At 46.0% G+C, this 21,352-nt stretch overlaps 1 protein-coding gene across 1 annotated transcript in view; it reads right to left on the bottom strand.

Annotated features, from left to right (window-relative positions):
* Positions 1–21,352, bottom strand: part of LOC132885033 (contactin-4-like) — a 542,655-nt gene that overhangs the window by 16,999 nt on the left and 504,304 nt on the right. The window contains exon 17 of the mRNA XM_060919276.1: positions 10,798–10,868. Within this exon, the coding sequence (XP_060775259.1) occupies positions 10,798–10,868 (71 nt within the window). The remainder of the gene's footprint in view (positions 1–10,797; positions 10,869–21,352) is intronic.

Here is a 21,352-nt window from a genome sequence, read left to right as displayed (position 1 = left end):
CTGTGACTGATTCCCTGGTTTTCTGAATTCTAATTCCTGTTCCTAGTTTACGTTTTTCTCCGTGTCTGTGATGTCCCATTTGTGCCTCGCCCGACCCTTCGCTCATTTTACAGTTGTGATTTTGCCTGCTGATTTGGACTGTCTGCCTGTATATTTTCACTATTAAAATAAAACATAATTCTGCACTTACATCCGCCTCCAACCTCGTCCCTGACGTGCTTTGGAGTCTTTATCAAAAACATATTCTCATCATCAAAAACATTTTGTGAAAACCAATTATTTTATATTATTGTCATTAAGCAGTATGAAAAATAAAGAAATTGAGCCAACAAACTCGATAAATTGAGACAAATAAAACAGAGGCTGGACTGGTCTGTCTGCACATAGCTGTAAGCTGTAAACAAATGCCTTGGCTGTTAAGAAGATTTAACTTGCACTTTATTACTTACAGTATATTATATATCATTAAATGTTTTTATTGGCATAGAAGTGAGTTGAAATAACGTACATTTCAGTCTTTCAACCTTTTCCCTGATCATGTATTTTATGTGTGATGACAAAGCCAGAATAGCTGATCATCCTTTGGAATTGAGGAGGAATAAAATTTATGACCATCCCAGTCCCAGAAATCCAGCCTAGAGAACCCATGCACCTCAGCCAGGTCAAACTAACAATCCCTGTGGAACATCAAAGGAGTCAGAAGGAGAAATTGTGCTATTACTATTATGATTCCCTCCAAATTCCTCTCTCAGCTAAATTTTGTGCTCCCAGTTCAGACCAAACACTTGGAAAATCTCTATTACGTTGCAGCATTGATTGACTCCAGCACCACTGGAAACTTCATAGATGGCACTCTTGCCAAGAAGCTCCAGCTACCCCCCAAGCTGCTGCAACACCCCCTCAATGTCCAGGCACTGGATGGAGGCCCCATTGGGGGTGGTTCTATCACACAGTGTACCAAACCTATAACCTTTGACATCAGCGCCATGCCCCAGTAGCAGATTTCTCTCCTCATCATGGTCACCACCAAGTTCCCCGTGGTGCTTGCGTTCCCATAGATGCAAAACCATGACCCTTGGATTTCCTAGAAGCAAGAGATCACATGCTGTTCAGTATACTGTCAGAGATGTCTCCAAGTTCTGTCTGTCTGCATAGCCTCAACAAACATTGAAAACCCCAAAACCCAGTCCCATGTAGAGTACTATGAATTCAAGGCAACCTGTAAGTGGTAACAACATTTACAGGATTTACCCCTTGTTCACCAATAAAACCCAAGCCACGAACAAGTACATTGAGTAGGCTTTGAAACAGGGGTATATTCACCCCTCAACTTCACCAGTATCCATCAGCTTCTTTTTTATCAAGAAGAAACCTATGGCCAGGTCTTGACTATCACCATCAAATCTTTACTCAGATGGACCTATGGAGTGCATACAACTTGATGTGTATCCATGAAGGGGATGAGTGGAAGACAGCCTTGAGTACTACCTCTGGCCAGTTTGAATACTGTGTGATGCCATATGGGGTATCATCAGTGCCCGCAATGTTCCACTTTTTGTATCCACAATGTCGTACAGGATATGCTGGGGAAATTTATTATTGCATATATTAACAACAACTTGATTTGTTCCCCAGACAAAGAGACACACGTTTCCCATGTCAAACAGGTGCTGGCCAGACTACTCACTAACCAACACAATGTAATGGAAGAGAAATGTGAGTTCAGTGCATCTAAAATGGCATTTCTTGGATACATTAATGGCCTAGAGTAGGTGCTCATGGACCAAGACATGCTCATTGCTGTCACTAACTGGCCCACACCAACAACAATCAAGGAACTGCAACAGTTTCTAGGATTTGCATATTTCTAATAGAGGAACATCCAAGATTTCAGCAAAATAGTGTCACCCCAGGCGGCACGGTGGTGTAGTGGTTAGCGCTGTCGCCTCACAGCAAGAAGGTCCTGGGTTCGAGCCCCGGGGCTGGCGAGGGCCTTTCTGTGTGGAGTTTGCATGTTCTCCCCGTGTCCGCGTGGGTTTCCTCCGGGTGCTCCGGTTTCCCCCACAGTCCAAAGACATGCAGGTTAGGTTAACTGGTGACTCTAAATTGACTGTAGGTGTGAATGGTTGTCTGTGTCTATGTGTCAGCCCTGTGATGACCTGGCGACTTGTCCAGGGTGTACCCCGCCTTTCGCCCGTAGTCAGCTGGGATAGGCTCCAGCTTGCCTGCGACCCTGTAGAAGGATAAAGCGGCTAGAGATAATGAGATGAGATGAGTGTCACCCCAACAGCACTATTGAAGAAGGGACCCAAGAAGCTGTAGTGGAATCCTGCTTTCAAATGCCTCAAGGCAGCATTCTGTTCAGGCCCCATCCTGAAACATCCTGACTCCTCCAAGCCTTTCATAGAGTGCATCTGAAACAGGTGTGGGGGCCATTCACTCACAACAGTTTGGGGAGAAGTCCAAGCTCCATCCAGCAGCCTTCTTCTCCTGAAAGCTGTCCCTAGTAGAAGGTAATTATGACATTGGCAAAAAGGAGCTCCTCACAGTCAAACTGGCTCTAGAAAATGGTGTCACTGGCTGGAGGGAGTGTTTCACCCATTCACAATTTTTACAGACCATAACAACCTTGAGTATGTTAAGATAGCCAAGAGATTAAACTCACACCAGGCACTCTGGGCTTTGTTCTTTGCCAGGTTCATGTTCACCATCTCATACTGACCTTGATCTAAGAACACCAATTTTGACTCTCCCTCTCTTGACTATATCCAGAAATTCCAACTTTCTCCACGAGTCCTCCCCACACATTTGAAGTAAACTCCCTTTTCACTCACAATGTTCTCTGGGATGCCTTAGTACCTGAACACATGACTGAAGGTAAGCGCCATTGTTTCAAATGCTGACAGGAGGTCAGGAAGGGGAAGCAGATGAAGAGAGAAGCGATTTATAATCACTATGATGGATCCCATGGAATGCTAACCCAACCAAATCACCACAGTGGTAGAATGGTTCGGGCAGAGTGAATGGTTGTGGGAACAAGCCCACCAACAGCTGGAACACACGGCCCAGGTAACTAAGGCATTCAAAGATCAATGCAGATGAGAAACTCCCCACTATGAACCAGGTGACTGAGTTTGGTTATCCACCAAAGACATTCACATTACAGAGGGATGCAGAATCTCATTGCTATGTTGGCCCATTCAAGATCCTACAGAGAATTAATGAAGTAACATACAAACTGGACCTGCCATAGCTGTCTAGCACCATCATTCCATGTTTTATGACTGAAACCAGTAACACTAGGTACCCTCACAGAGAACATCCTCTACTCCCCTAGCAGCTCTCGACATTGAAGGTGGACCAGCTTACACAGTAAAATAAATCCTAACCTAAAATAACTCACACCAGAGGGAAGGCAAACATCAATACCTCATTGAACGGGAGGGCTACAGACCTGAGGAAAGATGCTGGGTTCCAGCCCATGTTGTGCTTGACCCCATGTTATACCACAATTTCCATGCACACCATCTGAACTACCCAAGTTCATTGCCCAGTGGGAGGCCCTGGAAGGACTCATCACAATAAAAAAAACAAACAAAACAATTTACACCTTTAAAGGGTAGGCATGTGTAAATCAAATGGTGCTAACTTCCAAAAATCCATTTTAATTCCAGCTTGTAATATGACAAAATAGGACAAACACCAAGGGAGATCACATACTGGTAGGTATGTTAGCTGGTAGCCAACATAACTACCAGCTACTCAAGTCCTAGTACTGGTGGCTCAATATGTTAACCGACATCAATGAGTTAATCTCCTCATGTTCCACATGAGCACAGGCTAAAGTACCCTGGACGCACCCAGTACGCAAACTCATGCCATTACCTACATTACAATGTCCCTGGTCCTACATCGCCATAGACTTCCTCAATGATCTTCCCAAGTCCCAGGGCAATACTGTCATCATGGTGATTGTTGATAAGTTCTCAAAATCCTTGAGCCTCATCCCCCTACTTGGCCTACCCACAGCATTTAAAATGGCAGAACTGGCCTGAGTTTGCCAAAAGCATCACAGCACAAAGATAATCGTTAAATGGTAGAGCGAGCAGCACAATGAACACTCTCTCTCCTAGTTAAGATACTCTTATGGTTAAGAGGCTTTTGGGAAACCCACCCCTGTTTTTTTCATGCCTTCCGCTATTTCGGTATCTCCAAAGATATAGTTCAGTGATCAGGACCCGCAGCTCTTGTCCTGGGTCTGGTCCAGGTTTAAGGAAAAATTGGGGGTTTCGGTGAGCTTAACATCTAGAAACCACCCACAGTCCAATGGCCAGGTGGAACGGGCCAACCAGGAGAGTTGCGGTGAGAACCAAAGGGACTGGGTGCAATTCCTGCCATGGGCTGTGTACGCACAAAATTCATTATGACACTCTGCCACACAGCTAACACCCTTCCAGTGTGTACTCAGCTACCAATCTCCCCTCTTCCTATGGGACAATTCTCCCACCAATGTGCCCGCAGTCAACAACTGGTTCAAGTGCAGTGAACAAGTGTGGGAGATTGTACACCAGCACCAAGAGCAAATTGAGCAAAGGTAAACACTTTGCTAACTATCATACAGGGGAGACTTCACAGTATAACCCAGGCAACCAAGTACAGTTGTAACCAAGAACATAAGGAACCCAAAATCATACAAGAACCTCAGTGCAAAGTACATCTGCCCCTTCAAGATTTTACAGCATAAGAAGTCCAAATTAAGTCCATTACCATTCCAGGTTGTCACATTGAAAAATGAGGTAAAGTTCAAGGGGATGAATACTTATGCAAGGACCATGGTACACTATCTTGCACCCTTGAATTTTTCCTTTTTCTTCTTTTTTGCTTTGAAAATTTTCATGAAGTCATATTTCATATTGTTGCTGTTTGTTTCAAACTCTTTTCTCAAGAATTTTCAGAAAAGTCTCTGGAAAAAATGAATAGGAAATTTACTTCTGGCCACGTAAAAAGTGGGCAGTCACTACTGAGCACTGTAAGACCCATAGGTCAACCAGCAGTCTTGTTATTCAGTCAGCTATATTTAGTAGTACAAATTATTATTATTATTATTATTATTATTATACATTTTCCATGGTCTTTTACCTCTAGTGCAGATAAATAATTCTTATGAATAATTTACTGTTTTTTATTACAAATTATCAGACAGGAATAAGCTAACAAGTGTTTCAAAAAAAGTCATCAAAGCTGAGTTCAAAATATTATTAGATAGTTGTGGCAGCGGGGGCGTGGTCAAGCGCCGGTCTGTGACAGGAGGGTGGAGCCGGGGAAGGTGAGTGGCAGAATCGCGACACCTGAGGATAATTAACCTGTGTTTGTGTGTGTGTTTTCCCAGTAACCGCTCCCTATTTAAGGAGGCAGAGAGGAGAGAGAGCGCAACCCGGGACCAGACGAGTGTGTGTGTGTGTGTGTGAATGAATGAGATTACTGAAAAGTTATAAAAATAAATCGCCTTGTCTGCCTCCAAACGTTGTCCTGCCGTCCTCTGTGCTCCACCCACACTCGATACGCGCTACAGTGGTGCCGAAACCCGGGAAAAGGTGGAGCACCAACACAGCAGCCCCATGGAATCCTCCCCGTTCGCGGACTTGGTCCACGCCCTCGCCACGGCTCAGCAGAGCCAGCACCAGGCACTTGTCACGCTCCGAAAGGAGCAGGAGCGCCGCTTTGAAGCCCTGGTGCTGGCCCAGCAGGAAGATCGAGAGGCGTTCCGGCGTCTCCTCGCGTCGGCGGGGTCCACCAGCGCCCCGGCCGCGGGCCCGTCTCCCCTCACCGTGACCAAGATGGGCCCGCAGGACGACCCCAAGGCTTTCATCACATTGTTCGAGCAGGTCGCCGAAGCCTCGGGGTGGCCGATGGAGCAGCGCGCGGCGCGCCTCCTCCCCCGCCTGACGGGAGAGGCGCAGCTGGCCGCACTACAGCTCCCCGCCAACCGCAGGCTGGCCTACGCCGACCTTCGCTGGGCTGTCCTCCAGCGCGTGGGGCGCACGCCGGAGCAGCAGCGCCAGCGCTTCCGCGCGCTGCGGATGGAGGAAGTCGGCAGCCCGTTCGCGTTCGGCCAGCAGCTCCGGGACGCCTGCTGGCGGTGGCTGAGGGCTGAAGATCGTGACGCCGAGGGAATCATCGACCAGGTGGCGCTGGAACAGTTCATCGCCCGCTTACCAGCTGGAACCGCGGAGTGGGTCCAGTGCCACCGCCCGGCGTCGCTGGATCAGGCCGTGGGACTGGCGGAGGATCATCTGGCGGCTGTTCCGGCAGCAGGACAGCGGACGACAGCATCTTCTTTCTCCTCTTCTCTCTCTCTTTCTCCCCCCCTCCTCCCGTGTCCCGTCCTCGCCCCATTCCCCCACCGCGGAGGCGGGGGCCGGCTCCACCCCAGCCGACCCACCATACCCATGGTGCCCTCCCGTTTCTCCCTTCTGTGTCTGTCTCTCCCCCCTCAGGTGAGTGAGCCCCAGAACACAGCTGCAGAGGGAAGGCCCGGGCCGGTTTGCTGGCGCTGCGGGGAACCGGGCCACCTGCAGCAACAGTGTGCAGCGATGGAAGTGGGGGTGGTGGTGCGGATCCCCGACGCGCCAGAGGCTGCCCTCGATCGGGCCGGAGCGTATCGCATACCGGTAAGTGTACAAGGGGCTACATATCAGGCGTTGGTGGATTCAGGTTGCAATCAGACCTCGATCCGCCAAAGCCTGGTGCAAGACGAGGCATTGGGGGGAGCACAAGGGGTGAAGGTGTTGTGTGTGCACGGGGATATTCACAGCTACCCGTTGGTGTCGGTCCACATACATTTCAGAGGGGAGAAATCGATAGTGAAGGCAGCGGTTAATCCTCGCCTTACCCACTCTTTGATCTTGGGGACTGATTGGCCGGGATTTCGGGGTTTAATGGCACGCCTAATAAAGAGTGGGTCCTGCCGGTTAACAGGGGAGGGTCCCGGTGTCGCTTTGGCTGGAGCTGCGGTCGCAGAGCCGTCTACGTCATCTCCGCGACAGAGTGAGGAGCCACTGGCCCCTCCTCTTTCTATTGGGGAATCCCTCGCGGATTTCCCACTGGAACAATCGCGAGACGAGACTCTGCAACACGCGTTTGACCAAGTGAGAGTAATCGATGGTCAGACGCTCCAGCCGGGCGCCACCCCGTCCTTCCCCTATTTTTCCATTTTGAAGGATAGGTTATACCGAGTGACGCAGGACACTCAGACAAAACAGCGAGTCACCCAATTGCTAATTCCAAAGAGCCGCCGGGAATTGGTATTTCAGGCGGCTCACTTTGATCCCATGGCTGGACACCTCGGGCAGGATAAGACACTCGCCCGGATAATGGCCCGATTCTATCGGCTGGGGATTCGCGGCGACGTCCGTAAGTGGTGTACGGTGTGCCGCGAATGCCAGTTAGTAAATCCAGCGGCCATTCCAAAAGCGCCCTTGCGCCCCCTACCATTAATCGAGACCCCATTCGAAAGAATTGGGATGGATCTCGTCGGGCCATTAGATCGGTCAACACGAGGGTACCACTTTATATTGGTTCTGGTGGACTATGCAACGCGATACCCGGAAGCGGTGCCTCTTCGCAATATCTCAGCACGCAGTATTGCTGAGGCCCTCTTCCACGTCATCTCCCGGGTTGGAATCCCGAAAGAGATTCTGACTGACCAAGGCACCTCGTTTATGTCACGAACACTGAGCGAACTGTATGGGCTACTGGGTATTAAGCCGATCCGCACCAGCGTTTATCACCCACAGACGGACGGTTTAGTTGAACGGTTCAACCGCACCCTCAAGAATATTATCAAAAAATTCGTAAGTGAGGACGCACGTAACTGGGATAAGTGGCTCGAACCCTTGTTGTTTGCAGTGCGAGAGGTCCCCCAAGCCTCCACGGGGTTCTCCCCATTTGAATTATTATATGGGCGTAAGCCGCGCGGCATCTTAGATGTACTGCGGGAAAATTGGGAGGAGGGACCTTCACCGAGCAAAAACGAAATTCAGTATGTTATGGATCTGCGCGCAAAACTCCACACGCTCACCCACTTAACTCAGGAGAATTTGCGGCAGGCCCAGGAACGGCAAGCCCGCCTGTACAACAAGGGCACGCGCCTTAGAGAGTTCACTCCAGGAGATAAGGTACTCGTCCTGTTGCCCACGTCGAGCTCCAAATTAATCGCCAAGTGGCAAGGACCCTTTGAGGTCACACGGTGAGTCGGGGACGTCGACTATGAGGTTAGGCGAACGGACAGGGAGGGGGCGCTACAGATCTACCACCTCAATCTACTGAAACTCTGGAACGAGGAGGTCCCCGTGGCGTTGGTGTCGGTAGTTCCGGAGAAGGCGGAGCTGGGGCCGGAGGTCCAAAAAGGGTCATTGGCATCACGTACCTCCCCGGTCCCCTGTGGAGACCACATCTCCCCAACCCAACTCACGGAGGTCGCCCAGTTGCAGGCCGAGTTTTCGGATGTGTTCTCGCCCCTGCCCGGTCGCACTAACCTCATAGAACACCACATAGAGACGCCCCCGGGGGTGGTAGTGCGGAGCCGTCCTTATAGATTACCCGAACACAAAAAAAAGGTGGTTCGGGAAAAACTTCAGGCCATGCTCGAAATGGGCATCGTCGAGGAGTCCCACAGTGACTGGAGCAGCCCGGTGGTCTTGGTTCCCAAGGCCGACGGCTCGGTCCGGTTCTGTGTGGACTATAGAAAAGTCAACGCGGTGTCTAAATTTGACGCGTACCCAATGCCTCGTATTGATGAGCTGCTCGATCGACTAGGCATGGCTCGCTTTTACTCGACACTGGATTTGACGAAGGGATATTGGCAGATCCCCTTGACTCCATTATCCCGGGAAAAAACGGCCTTTTCCACACTGTTCGGCTTACACCAGTTCGTCACACTTCCTTTTGGGCTGTTTGGGGCGCCCACTACGTTTCAGCGGCTGATGGACCGGGTCCTCCGGCCCCACGCCACCTATGCAGCCGCTTACCTAGATGATATCATCATTTATAGTAATGATTGGCAGCGGCACCTACAACACCTGAGGGCCGTCCTTAGGTTGCTGAGGCGGGCGGGACTCACTGCCAACCCGAAGAAGTGTGCGATTGGGCGGGTGGAAGTACGGTATCTGGGCTTCCACTTGGGCAACGGGCAGGTGCGTCCCCAAATTAATAAGACAGCAGCGATTGTGGCCTGCCCGAGGCCCAAGACCAAAAAGGGGGTGAGGCAGTTCCTGGGGCTGGCTGGCTACTATTGTAGGTTTATACCTAATTATTCGGACGTCACCAGCCCGCTGACTGACCTCACTAAAAAGGGGGCGCCAGATCCGGTCCAGTGGACGGAGCAGTGCCAGCGGGCTTTCTCTGAGGTAAAGGCTGCACTGTGTGGGGGGCCACTTTTACACTCCCCTGACTTCTCTCTCCCTTTTGTGTTGCAGACCGATGCGTCGGACAGAGGGCTGGGGGCCGTTTTGTCCCAGCAGGTGGAGGGGGAGGACCGCCCGGTCCTGTACATCAGCCGGAAGCTGTCAGTGCGTGAGGGGCGCTACAGCACAATTGAAAAAGAGTGCCTGGCGATTAAGTGGGCGGTCCTCGACCTCCGTTACTACCTGCTGGGGCGCTCTTTCACTCTCTGTTCGGACCACGCGGCCCTCCAGTGGCTCCACCGCATGAAGGATGCCAACGCGCGGATCACCCGTTGGTATCTGGCACTCCAACCCTTCAACTTCAAGGTGGTCCACAGGCCGGGGGCGCAGATGGTCGTGGCGGACTTCCTCTCCCGTCAAGGGGGGGGGGGGGGGGGAGTCGGCTGCGGGCCGGACGAGCGCCCGGCCTGAGTCGGGCGGTGGGGGTATGTGGCAGCGGGGGCGTGGTCAAGCGCCGGTCTGTGACAGGAGGGTGGAGCCGGGGAAGGTGAGTGGCAGAATCGCGACACCTGAGGATAATTAACCTGTGTTTGTGTGTGTGTTTTCCCAGTAACCGCTCCCTATTTAAGGAGGCAGAGAGAGAGGAGAGGGAGCGCAACCCGGGACCAGACGAGTGTGTGTGTGTGAATGAATGAGATTACTGAAAAGTTATAAAAATAAATTGCCTTGTCTGCCTCCAAACGTTGTCCTGCTGTCCTCTGTGCTCCACCCACACTCGATACGCGCTACAATAGTAATAAGCCAAGCACTGTTTTTTAGATCTACAATTATTAATATACAGTAGGCTGAAAATGCAAGCAATAATTTATTCATATGCTACTTCAGGTAAGAGAATATTCATGCAAACTTGCTCTGAGGTGCTGCTCATAAACTAAATGATGAAATGTAAATGTAATCAAGCACTTTGCAAATGTCCTGCTGAGAAATAAGCTACTTTAAACACCAATTCACACAAAAAAGCCAAGCATCCAGGACCACATACAAGTTTGATGTGCTGGTGGAGAATAAATAGAATAAAACAAAAACCACTGCTGCAGTTTTAAAAAGTCTATTACCTTAGTATTTCAAACATAATGCGTGGAAAATTATATGCGACCTCAACCTTGGTAAATATCACTCTTTTTCTTTGTGCTTTGCTCATAATTACAATATAATATTCCTTTTTTTTTAATGACAACCAGAACCTAAAAATTATTACTATCCTTTTAAAATCTCAAAAGCTTTTCTTTACTTGTCACTAATATTGCTTCTCAGTTCTTAGCAAAAAGCAATGCCATGCCTTATGCAAACACATTCTCATACATACACACAAATGTTATGCTGGTCATCTTACCTCCCAAGTGATCACTAATTCTGATCGGCTTCCACCTCCTCCACTCACATTAGCTGGAGTAACCTTGGGGACTAAAGGAAACAGGAAAAACAAATGCACACTGAACAGAGTTAAAAGCCTGTCAGTTTAATTATTTCTAATAACAGCTGGTAGCATATGTAATTGGAGTTTATTGAAAAATTATCTACACAGCTGATGTGAACCAACTGGATACCTCCTCAATTATATATGATACACAAAACAGCAGTGTGTGTAAAATGTTGGATATTGTTTTCTGTAAGATATTTGTGACCCTGTGGTTTGCAGGTGGAAGACGCACTTGATAGAAAAGGTTGGAAGCGTGTGCTTCGTAATTTCCATGCACCGTCTGACACACCATCGGTGTCCCACAGACATTAACGGGATAAGTAAGTAAGTAAGGGGTTATCCAGTGTGAATTTTGTCACTGTATAGCCCTACCACGAGATTGAGGGTAGTCTTTGATTGGTTCACTTGAAGAGCTTCTGTGCTGCAATGGAGTGCTTGTGCAGCTCTGATGGTTCATATAGTGGACATCATGGTTAATAGATGATGATATATGGACCAGCATATGATGATGTCTCAGAACTGGTAAGAACTTCTTGGCCAGGAAATTGACTGCCCTCAGTTTTAGCTGATCAGAATTAGAAGATTGATTGATGTGTTCTGTCCTTCCACCAGAGAGTGAAATGCCCCCTCTTGTAGCATCTTTTTGAAGCAAGCAAGTGCTTGGGCTCCTTTTACTGAGACAAGAACACTTCCATTTATACCACTTGCAGTTCAGTTGTATGTTGATAACCCATTTCTAAAAAATCTGCAGCTCCAGAAAGCCTAGGGGGATCGTTGCTGTGGCTGCCATCATCAGTTCTAGCATCATCAAAAGATGCCAGTACTACACATGGCTACCACACTTTTGAATGCTAAGTAGCTAGCATGCTCAGCGAATCTAGCTCTATGCTGATGAATTGTGTTGTTTGCTTCTGTACTAGGGAGCGCTTTTCTGAGTTCATAGTGAGATCTAGCAGTGTAATATGTGCAAAAAGAGTGGTGAAATCCCAAATCCTTGGCAGGAGCACATGGGAACCAGACCAAACATGGCAGTATTCTGATGCCACAGACCATGAGCAAAGACAAGGCCACTTCTATGCATCTGGACAACACCCATGGCGCTAACAAGAGTTGAAAGTGTCTAATTTGTAATGAGAATGCATGACCTTGGAAGGCAAGCCTTAATAACACATTGCTTGCAATGGATGACTTGAAAATAAATGTCACACAGAGCTACAGACATGAACAGATCTTGAACAAAGTAGTAAGATTAACAGAACCCACTGTTTTAGACTTAGACAAAACTTTATTTATCCCCGAAGGGCAATTAGAAGGGCGAAGAGCGGTACATTAAAAGAGCAAGAAAATAAAATCACAAAAAGAATAAAATCACAAAAATGGGTGGGCAAAAACAAACAAACAGTGTATTATGTACAATAATTTTTTATTGTCAGTTTTAAGCTGTGGGCTGTACCTTTTGTGACTCCGCCACTATCCAAAAGAAAACAAAATTTTTGTGATCAAGCAAAAATTTTACTGTGGCCTGATGCAACCAAGGCTTTAAGCCAGAATAAGTTTGGGGACTTATAAGTTTGCCAGCCATACGAAATTGGATATGATATATAATTCATGAGATGGCAAATCCATTGTTGTGAAAAGCCTAAGCCACAAGCTACATAGCAACATGGCATGGGTTGCGCTACATCATTTCTCTGTTGAGAGAGTTCTCTTCTTGTTTCACAATGTTGAACATTTGTTTTGTTCAAGCAAAGGCTATTTATAGCATTTTTGCTTTTACAGTAGGATCCCTGTATCCACGGACTTTCTCAAGCATACAATCACTACTCCTCAAACCACACACCCAGAATGCAATGCACCATGATATAGTTGCCCATTCTCTATAGACATCATTAAAGGCAAACAAAACCCAAAAAATAAACTCCATTATACTGACAGATAATATCTATACAGAAATGTTCGCGTGTACACTTGTTCATATTTGTACCTGTATACTGTGAACAGATTTTATTTTAAAAGAAAAACAATGTCCCTGGGCGCTGCCATTTTACTCTCTGTGAGGTTCAAACATTGTGCTCCGAGTACAAATTACGTGAGAGAATCTGAGACTGTGAGAATCTGAGACACTTACAAGCCACATGACTTACCAAGGGTGAGATCTAGTGAATACATTGCTTCTAAATTATTGTAAACAACCTTGAAGATGCCCAAGCGTCAGGGTGTAAAAATAAGCCCAATTACTGAAGCAGTGGACACATGCGCGCACATAAGTAACACACTTGTGTTCAGACACATACTCAGCTTTTGGGAGACTTTTGCTGCCTATTAACACTCCATCACTGGCTACTCAGTGTTTTTTTTTTCCCCCAAAATTAAAATTTTCCTTAGTATTTTTATGTGACATGCTTTTATTTGGTTTTATTCACTGAGAAAAGCAATCTTTTTAGACGGCAAGAATCGCACTGTTATGACAACCACCACTGTTTCCTAGTATCTGTGTCAGTACTGTGTATGTGTTATCTATCTGAAAGAGATTCAGACTTCATAAAAGTGAAGTCTGTTGATTCGTGAATTTTGTTGGCAGTAAAAATAACATGGTTACAGAAAATTTCTGATTAGATTTTTAGAATTAGAAGCCTTTATTTAGCAGATATACATTACAGAACAGTGAAGTTCTTTCTCTGCATGTACAGTGGTGCTTGAAAGTTTGTGAACCCTTTAGAATTTTCTATATTTCTGCATAAATATGACCTGAAGCATCATCAGATTTTCACACAAGTCCTAAAAGTCAATAAAGAGAACCCATTTAAACAAATGAGACAAAAATATTAGACTTGGTCATTTATTTATTGAGGAAAACGATCCAATATTGCATATCTGTGAGTGGCAAAAGTATGTGAACCTCTAGGATTAGCAGTTAATTTGAAGGTGAAATTAGAGTCAGGTGTTTTCAATCAATGGCATGACAATCAGGTGTGAGTGGGCACCCTGTTTATTTAAAGAACAGGGATCTATCAAAGTCTGATCTTCACAACACGTTTGTGGAAGTGTATCATGGCACGAACAAAGGAGATTTCTGAGGACCTCAGAAAAAGCGTTGTTGATGCTCATCAGACTGGAAAAGGTTACAAAACCATCTCTAAAGAGTTTGGATTCCACTAATTCACTGTCAGACAGATTGTGTACCAGGGCAGGAATTTCACGAGGGCCATGAGGGCCATGGCCCTCGTGCCCTCTCAATTTGGCCTTGTGCCTTTGGAAAAAAATATCTGCCGTAAGGCCACAGTGGCCTTGATGCCCTGCAGTTTTGTAGTCTGCTTCGTGACTGCCAATAGGCTTTAACGTCACCTGCGTCTATTGAGAAAAAAATACATCTTTTGATGACATTCTGGATTCTTATCGGGCAACTCATCAGTGGTGGATCGGACTCGAGCCTGGCATGAACCGCTCCGACGTGCTATAATGACACCAATCTATCACCAGCCAACCAGGCAGAGGTGGAAAGAGTACTAAAATATTATACTCAAGTACAAGTACTGCTACTCTGATGAAATTTTACTTAAGTACAAGTAAAGTTACCAGACAAAAAATCTACTCAAGTAAAAGTAAAAAGTAGATCATTTAAATGTACTTTGAGTAAAAGTAAAATGTTACTTTTAACAATGGGTGTTTTCTGCCTCCATTGTGTTGTGCAAAAATGAAAAAGAAGAGGAAACAAGGATATATGTACATCTCAACCCAGATGTTTTATTTAAAGGAAGTGTATCAAATTGAATGCTTAGGATAATGCTGCATTAAAACTGAGACAAACAAAAAAGGTCAATACACACAGTCATGTCGTTTACATCGCCCTGACCACACACAAAGCATTGTACATGAAATATGAAAGTGAAATGTTGCACCGAAATCTCGTAGCTTGCCTGTGTGCACTGTGTGTTATTGAACAATTCAATTCAAACATTATTTGTTTTGCTTAGTATTCCTTTCTGGCCTGTTGGATGTAGAATGGTAGGATGACTGATCACGTCAGGTTGGCGAGCTAACTTGCTTGCATGATTAGCCAACCGAATAACAGACTAGTTACTGTTATGTTACAGTACCAACAGGTTGCTACTTCAACATTAGCAATGCCATCCACTATTTTTGGAATATAACCAGCCTATTGTCGGTTTTACTGTGGAAAGGAAACATTATGATCAGGGGCGCAGATACGTTTTTTGAACTGGGGGGGACAAAAAACTGGGGGGGACAAAGCTGCCAGCAAACCAACCCCAACCCCGATATGCCTGTCAAACTTGTTGTGGGTAACCATAGCAACCAAGCTCGAGCTTGCAACCTGTGCAGTCTGCGCAGCTCAACCAACCGAATATCAGTCTTTGTTTTGTTTTATGTGAGTTGTTGCAACTATGTATGTACTGCTGTGCACCTCAATAAACCGAATGGTAATTAGTCTTTTGATTTTTCCATGAGGTTTGCCTTATGCAAAGAAAGACAGCATAGACGTTTTTTCCTCCCTATAAGTGGGGGGGACCGAACGAGGTGAATTTAAATCTGGGTGGGATGAATCCCACCCGTCCCACCCTCTATCTGCGCCCGTGATTATGATGCCAATGACAATACTTACCTCAACATGCTTGCGCAGATTAGACGTCGAATTTTTGTATGCCGCAATGGTTGTCTTCTTGGGCACACATAATCTGCATTGCATAATGAAACTGTCACCCCTTTTCTCTACGAAGCTGAAGTGATCACGTATGTAGGGCCAGGGGTGCACTTCATTACTGGAAGAAATTGCGTTTTCTGCAGGGTCGTCCACCACAGGTTCCTCGGTCTCCTCCATGTCCGCAGGGGCGCTTTATCAACACCTGTGGCCCAGGGGCTAGGCCCCTCATAGGCTACCTGTCAACCCTACCCTTACCATTGGCCAGGAAAACACTCTTATTTTATTTGCAATACGTGTCAAGCATTTACAGTGTAAGCGCGTAATTAGCCTAGAAGCCTACGATAGGTTACGTTTGGCTCAGCGTAGCTGCGCAAGGCCCACGCTCACATCGCTCAACACATCCGACCACAGAGGGAGAGAAGAACGCGCGCATTATCATTACAAAGCCAGTTCTGATTATTACCACGGACAGGACAGTGATACTGCGTAACTTTCACGCAGGGGCATGGCCAGAGATAACCACACAAGCGCGCGTGCACTAATGTAGACCTATGTGTTGTAAACATAAAACACACACACCTACAGACAAATCCTTTTAAAAAATAAAATACATAAAAATAGCTCGGCGGCATGAAAACAAACATTCACTGCAAGACAAGGTGCCCTAGAATCGCCATTAGTTTTTAATATCTATATGGACTTTGTTGTCAGGATTGCACAGCATGAGATATCAAAACTGTACCCAGATACAGGCTTCAAGTTCAGATATTGCATTCCAAATGAGGTATCCACAAGAGAAATGCGTACGAAAGCACGAGCATCAGGAGAGGGTTGCATAACAGAGATTCTATACGCAGATGATCAGGCCATACTCGCTGGATCCATCGAGGAGCTTCAGAATATTCTTCAGTTGTATGATAAGACCTACACCCGCTTTGGTTTACAAATATCATATGTCAAAACAGAAACAATGGCTTTTAACGTCAATGAGGATATCAAATGTAAACCAAGTATCATTTCCCTTGGCGGCACTAATATTAAAAACATCCGCACCTTTAAATATCTTGGTTATAATGTCAGCAACTGTGATGAATCCTCACACTTCCTGCATGCTAGGATAAGTGCTGCATTCATGAAATGGAATGAACTGAAACACGTTCTAACCGACCACCGAATACTACTAAAAACCCGTATAAAGTTGCTAGTGGCATGCGTTCGATCTCGTCTCCTGTACAGCACACAGGCATGGCAACTATCATCCAGTGAAATTCACAAAATTGAGGTAGTGTGGCACGGCTTCCTAAGGAAAATGATTAAAGGTGGATATAAACGAAAGAATGCCCCTGACCAAAAGAACAATACAAATGAAGATATAGACTGGAGCTACAAGATGTCCAATGCTGACCTCCGGAAACTGACAGGAACCCAGGGTATAAAACTATCCTGCTACGTACAACAACTAAAATATATTGCTCACGTTTGCCGGATGGGCAATAACCAAGTGCAAAAGCAGCTCCTGTTTGACAAAAATGGTTACAAATGGACGAAATGGGAAAATCTGCTGGGCATAGACACCCAACAGATAAGACATATGATGATGGACAAATCAAACTTTGAGCAACTGCTACAGCAGAAGCACCCCTAGAGAGTTTAACTTTTGACAGGGAAACATGATGATGATGATGAAGGTACTTGGCTCGGCGGCCACATGAAACGTAAACACCATGGACAGCGGCCAAACTCATAACTCTACAGACCGAAATACACGAAACCAAGTCCTACTAGGGTCTGTTTTACCAATCTATGTTCAAGCATCATGCAAGTCTTCCTTCTCCTTGAATAAGACCGTGCATTCAACTGCCTTTTTGACATGACTGCATCGAAATACCACTCAACAATATTTCACGCACTCCATCAAGAAAAAAGTTAAACATGATGAACACGGGCATACTGTTTTGAGCGTACGATTTTTTAAAAAGAAACTAGCTACATCAAAGTCCTTCAATAAACCCATCCTTTAGCGCAAATGAGCTTAACCTAGTTCAAAGCATGATGCTAGCAGTAGCTGCATAAGGCAAAATCATGTGGGCCTTTCGTCAACAACAAGCCACGGCGGGCAAACATTAATAATCAAGCGTCCTTACCTTAAAACGTTGTCTTGACCACAGAACTTCTCAAGTATTTCACTTAAATCCACACGGAAAACAACACACCCAACACAGCTAGCGAGAAATGTGGATCTGCGCTAGCTTTGTATTGCTATTCCCCTCAGTATGCTTACTCTGTCTGCTGCCCGAACTGTGAACATTATAGCCTACAATCTTTTCATCAATTTCTTCAGTAGATGCCATTTTAGACATTTTATTATCCCCATCAAAATATGCTATTATACTAACAGGATTATAACTCAAATCACACGACACGTATTCAAATCACAACTGATTTATTTTACTGTTGGACAAATCATAGCAGATCTAGCCTAGCTGCACATAGCCTAGCTGCTGGTAGGCTGATAACTGATAAGTAGCTGATATTCTGAACAGATTGGTGATCCTTACCTTAAAAAGTCTGTGACTTTAGGCAACGATTCTATCATTACCTGCATCTCTCTCTTTTTTCCTTTTATGCGCCCCGCTAACATGTGAACGCTTCATCTTTCAAAGCCTCTAAATGTGTGTCTCAGTAGTCTGCAGTCTTTGGCGCGCTTTCGTGCGTGATGTTACATTTTGTTACATTTTATTCTGGTACAGTTGTGGGTGTTCATTTCGCGAACCACATCCACCATGTCTCTTACAGCAGGCTACTGTGCGCTCATTTATTTCTAACCTTATTTCTATCCGTACATTAATGTAGGCCCACGATTCCGACAGTTTATTATTTTATTAATATTACAAGGCCCCTGATTGGCTGTGGCCCAGGGGCTTGAGCCCCCCCCCCCCAAAGCGCCGGTGCATGTCCGCCATCGTCTGTGTGAGACTCGCGCGCGACAACTGTCCTTCCCGTGATTCATTTCCAGAACGCATTTCCCCTTCTCCGTTTTAGCCTTTTTTAATTTTTTATTTATTTATTTTTTTTACTCAGTAACGGTTGTGATGTAAAATGTACCGAAGTACACTACTTAAAAGAAAACATACTTAAGTAAAAGTAAAAGTACACTCTTTAAAAATTACTTGAAAAAGTATAAGTACACAAAAAAGCTACTCAAGTACAGTAACGCGAGTAATGTAATTCGTTACTTTCCACCTCTGCAACCAGGAGACTTAATCAAATGCATCCCCCGCCCACTTGTGTCTGCGTCTGCGACGTTGAATTTTCACAGGAGGGAAGAAGTTGACTGAGGTAAGACTGTGTGATAAAGTAACGAATGAATAAGATAAGAATTTCAACATATAGGGCTTAAGTTTGTTACTGTTAAATAAGCATTGCTTGTACAGTAACGTTATGTATGGATGTTTTTTTTTTCTCTCCGTGCTTCCACGGAAGGCGGTCGCATTTTCTGCTCTCCCTCTCCCTCCTTTTTTCCTTGCTTGTGCTTCTGTGTCTTGTCTCGTCTGCTGTACTTTTTGAAGATACTCTTCCTGCATTACTTTCTAAACTAAAAAAAGGCATGGAATTGATAAACTGGTCTCCTAATGAAATTGACACAGTTTTCTCGACAAGAAATTTGGGTTCGGGAGAACCCGTCTGTCCTGCCGGAATGTTTGCGGCTGGTTACACGATGGACGCGTGGGAGCGGTGACGGGTCGTGTGCCTGGCGATTCTTTCTGTGGAGGACATTGAAGATATCTACCTATTCGGAACCATGATTACAAGACTTTTGCTGATTGGATTAGGCATTGCCCTGGTATATCGAGGAAATCAGACAACGGTGACAGCTGTTCAAAGCCCCACAAAGCTGCCCGATATGATTGGAGTGGTGGGCAAAGCTGTTGGCACTCAGACTGTGGACATTCAGAACTTTAACCACAAAATGGTTGTTATCTCGGAACAGCTTTCAGCTTTGCAAGGAATACGTTTTTCGGAGATCAATTTGAATAGAATGGACGGAATGGACAGATATAGACGAGCGGTGTGGACGTGCAAAGACTGCGTCTGGAAAGACCAAACAATTCATATCTTATCGACATTCGGTGCCCCAAGACAGCACCGGCCTTGGTTTAGGCTGTTGCTGAGGAAACATTTCCCCCTGAAGGTCACTGCCGGGAGACACTCTTGCCCTCGCATTCCTTCTCTAACTCTCCGCGGTCGCCATTTTTACCCCCAGTGTGACAAGCGGGTGCGTGACCAGCACCTTCATGGCTGCAGGAGCGGACGGCTGCTTGCTTGCACTGGATTACCTCCTCCCCTCCCCCCCTTACCCCTGATTCCCCCCCTCAAGTCCCATGTTTAAGGTGTACTTGTGTTGTTGTGTGCTTATGTGCAAAAGGTTTTTAAATGTTTCCACACTGTACTCCTGACAGGAGCATAGTGGGGGGTGTTCTTTTTTCCTTATCTCTCCTCATGTTGTGTTTCCTTTTTATCTTTATCCATGTCTTCCTGTCCTGTCTACCCTATGTCAATTGTATGTTGTATATTAGGGTGACCAAATGTCCGGTTTTCCCCGGACATGTCTGTTTTTCATGTCCTGTCCGGGGCGTCCGGGTTTCTTTTTAGAAAGTGGGGAAATGTCCTGTTTTTTATTACCTTTCATTTGACCATTAAATTGCCTGGCACTAGGGCACTGCGCAAGGCGCTGCATGTGACGTAATCCCTGAGCCGCGTCAGTGCGGTCAGCTTTTTATAATCAGAAGACAGCGTGGCTGTCAGTATGCCAGCAACATGCCGAAGCGCAAATGCATGTTTACAGATGACTTACAAAAGAAGTTCCCCGCTTTCAGACTGGGTCGAGACAAGTGGGAAGCTTTGTGCACAGTGTGCAAAGCAGGTACATATGTTTCGGTGTCCAGTGGAGGTGCCAGGGATCTAAAATTCCACCTGGACACCGAGAAACACAAAAAAGCTGTTCGAGGCGAGAGTACCTCAAAGTTGATAACAGAGTACTTTGTGAAACCAGGGAATGAGGATGCCGTGAATGCAGCGGAGGGTGCCTGGTCATTTCACACAGTGAAACATCATAACAGTTATGGGTCTATGGACTGCACAAGTTCATTGTTGAAAAAGACCCTCCCCAATTCTGACACGGCCAAAAAGTTCAGTTGTGCCCGTACTAAGACGGAGGCAATTGTTAACGGTGTTCTGGCACCTCACTCTGTCGAATTGGTGCACGAAGCGCTCAAAGATATCCCATTCTGTGGTGTTAGTACTGATGGGAGTAATCACGGTGCAGTAAAAATCTTCCCCATAATTATCCAATACTTTGATTGGAGGGAGGGTGGTGTGCAGACCAAATTAATTGAAGTGAAAGATACACCAAATGAGACAGCAACCACCATCACAAACTACCTAATGGAAACATTGGCAAAGAACAATTTGTCTTCCAAATGCATCGCATTTACTGGGGACAATTGTAACACTAATTTTGGTGGAACCCGGCGTGACGAAGGGGGAAACAATGTATTTGCGAATTTGAAAAGATTGCTGCAAAACAAAACACTGATTGGCGTGGGTTGCCAAGTGCATATACTGAACAATTGTGTCCATCACGGGGCAGACACACTTGATGTGGACCTTGAAAATATCATTTTTAAAATATACCAGTACTTCCACATTTACACCGTGCGTACCGAGTCCCTCAAAGAGTACTGTGATTTTGCTAACATTGAGTACAGGAGGATGCTTTCACACAGCAAGACAAGGTGGCTCTCTCTG

The sequence above is a fragment of the Neoarius graeffei genome, chromosome 4 (assembly GCF_027579695.1).
Source record: "Neoarius graeffei isolate fNeoGra1 chromosome 4, fNeoGra1.pri, whole genome shotgun sequence".
NCBI lineage: Eukaryota > Metazoa > Chordata > Actinopteri > Siluriformes > Ariidae > Neoarius > Neoarius graeffei.
The sequence above is the reverse complement of the archived record's forward strand: the minus strand, read 5'-3'. Positions and strand labels throughout refer to the sequence as shown.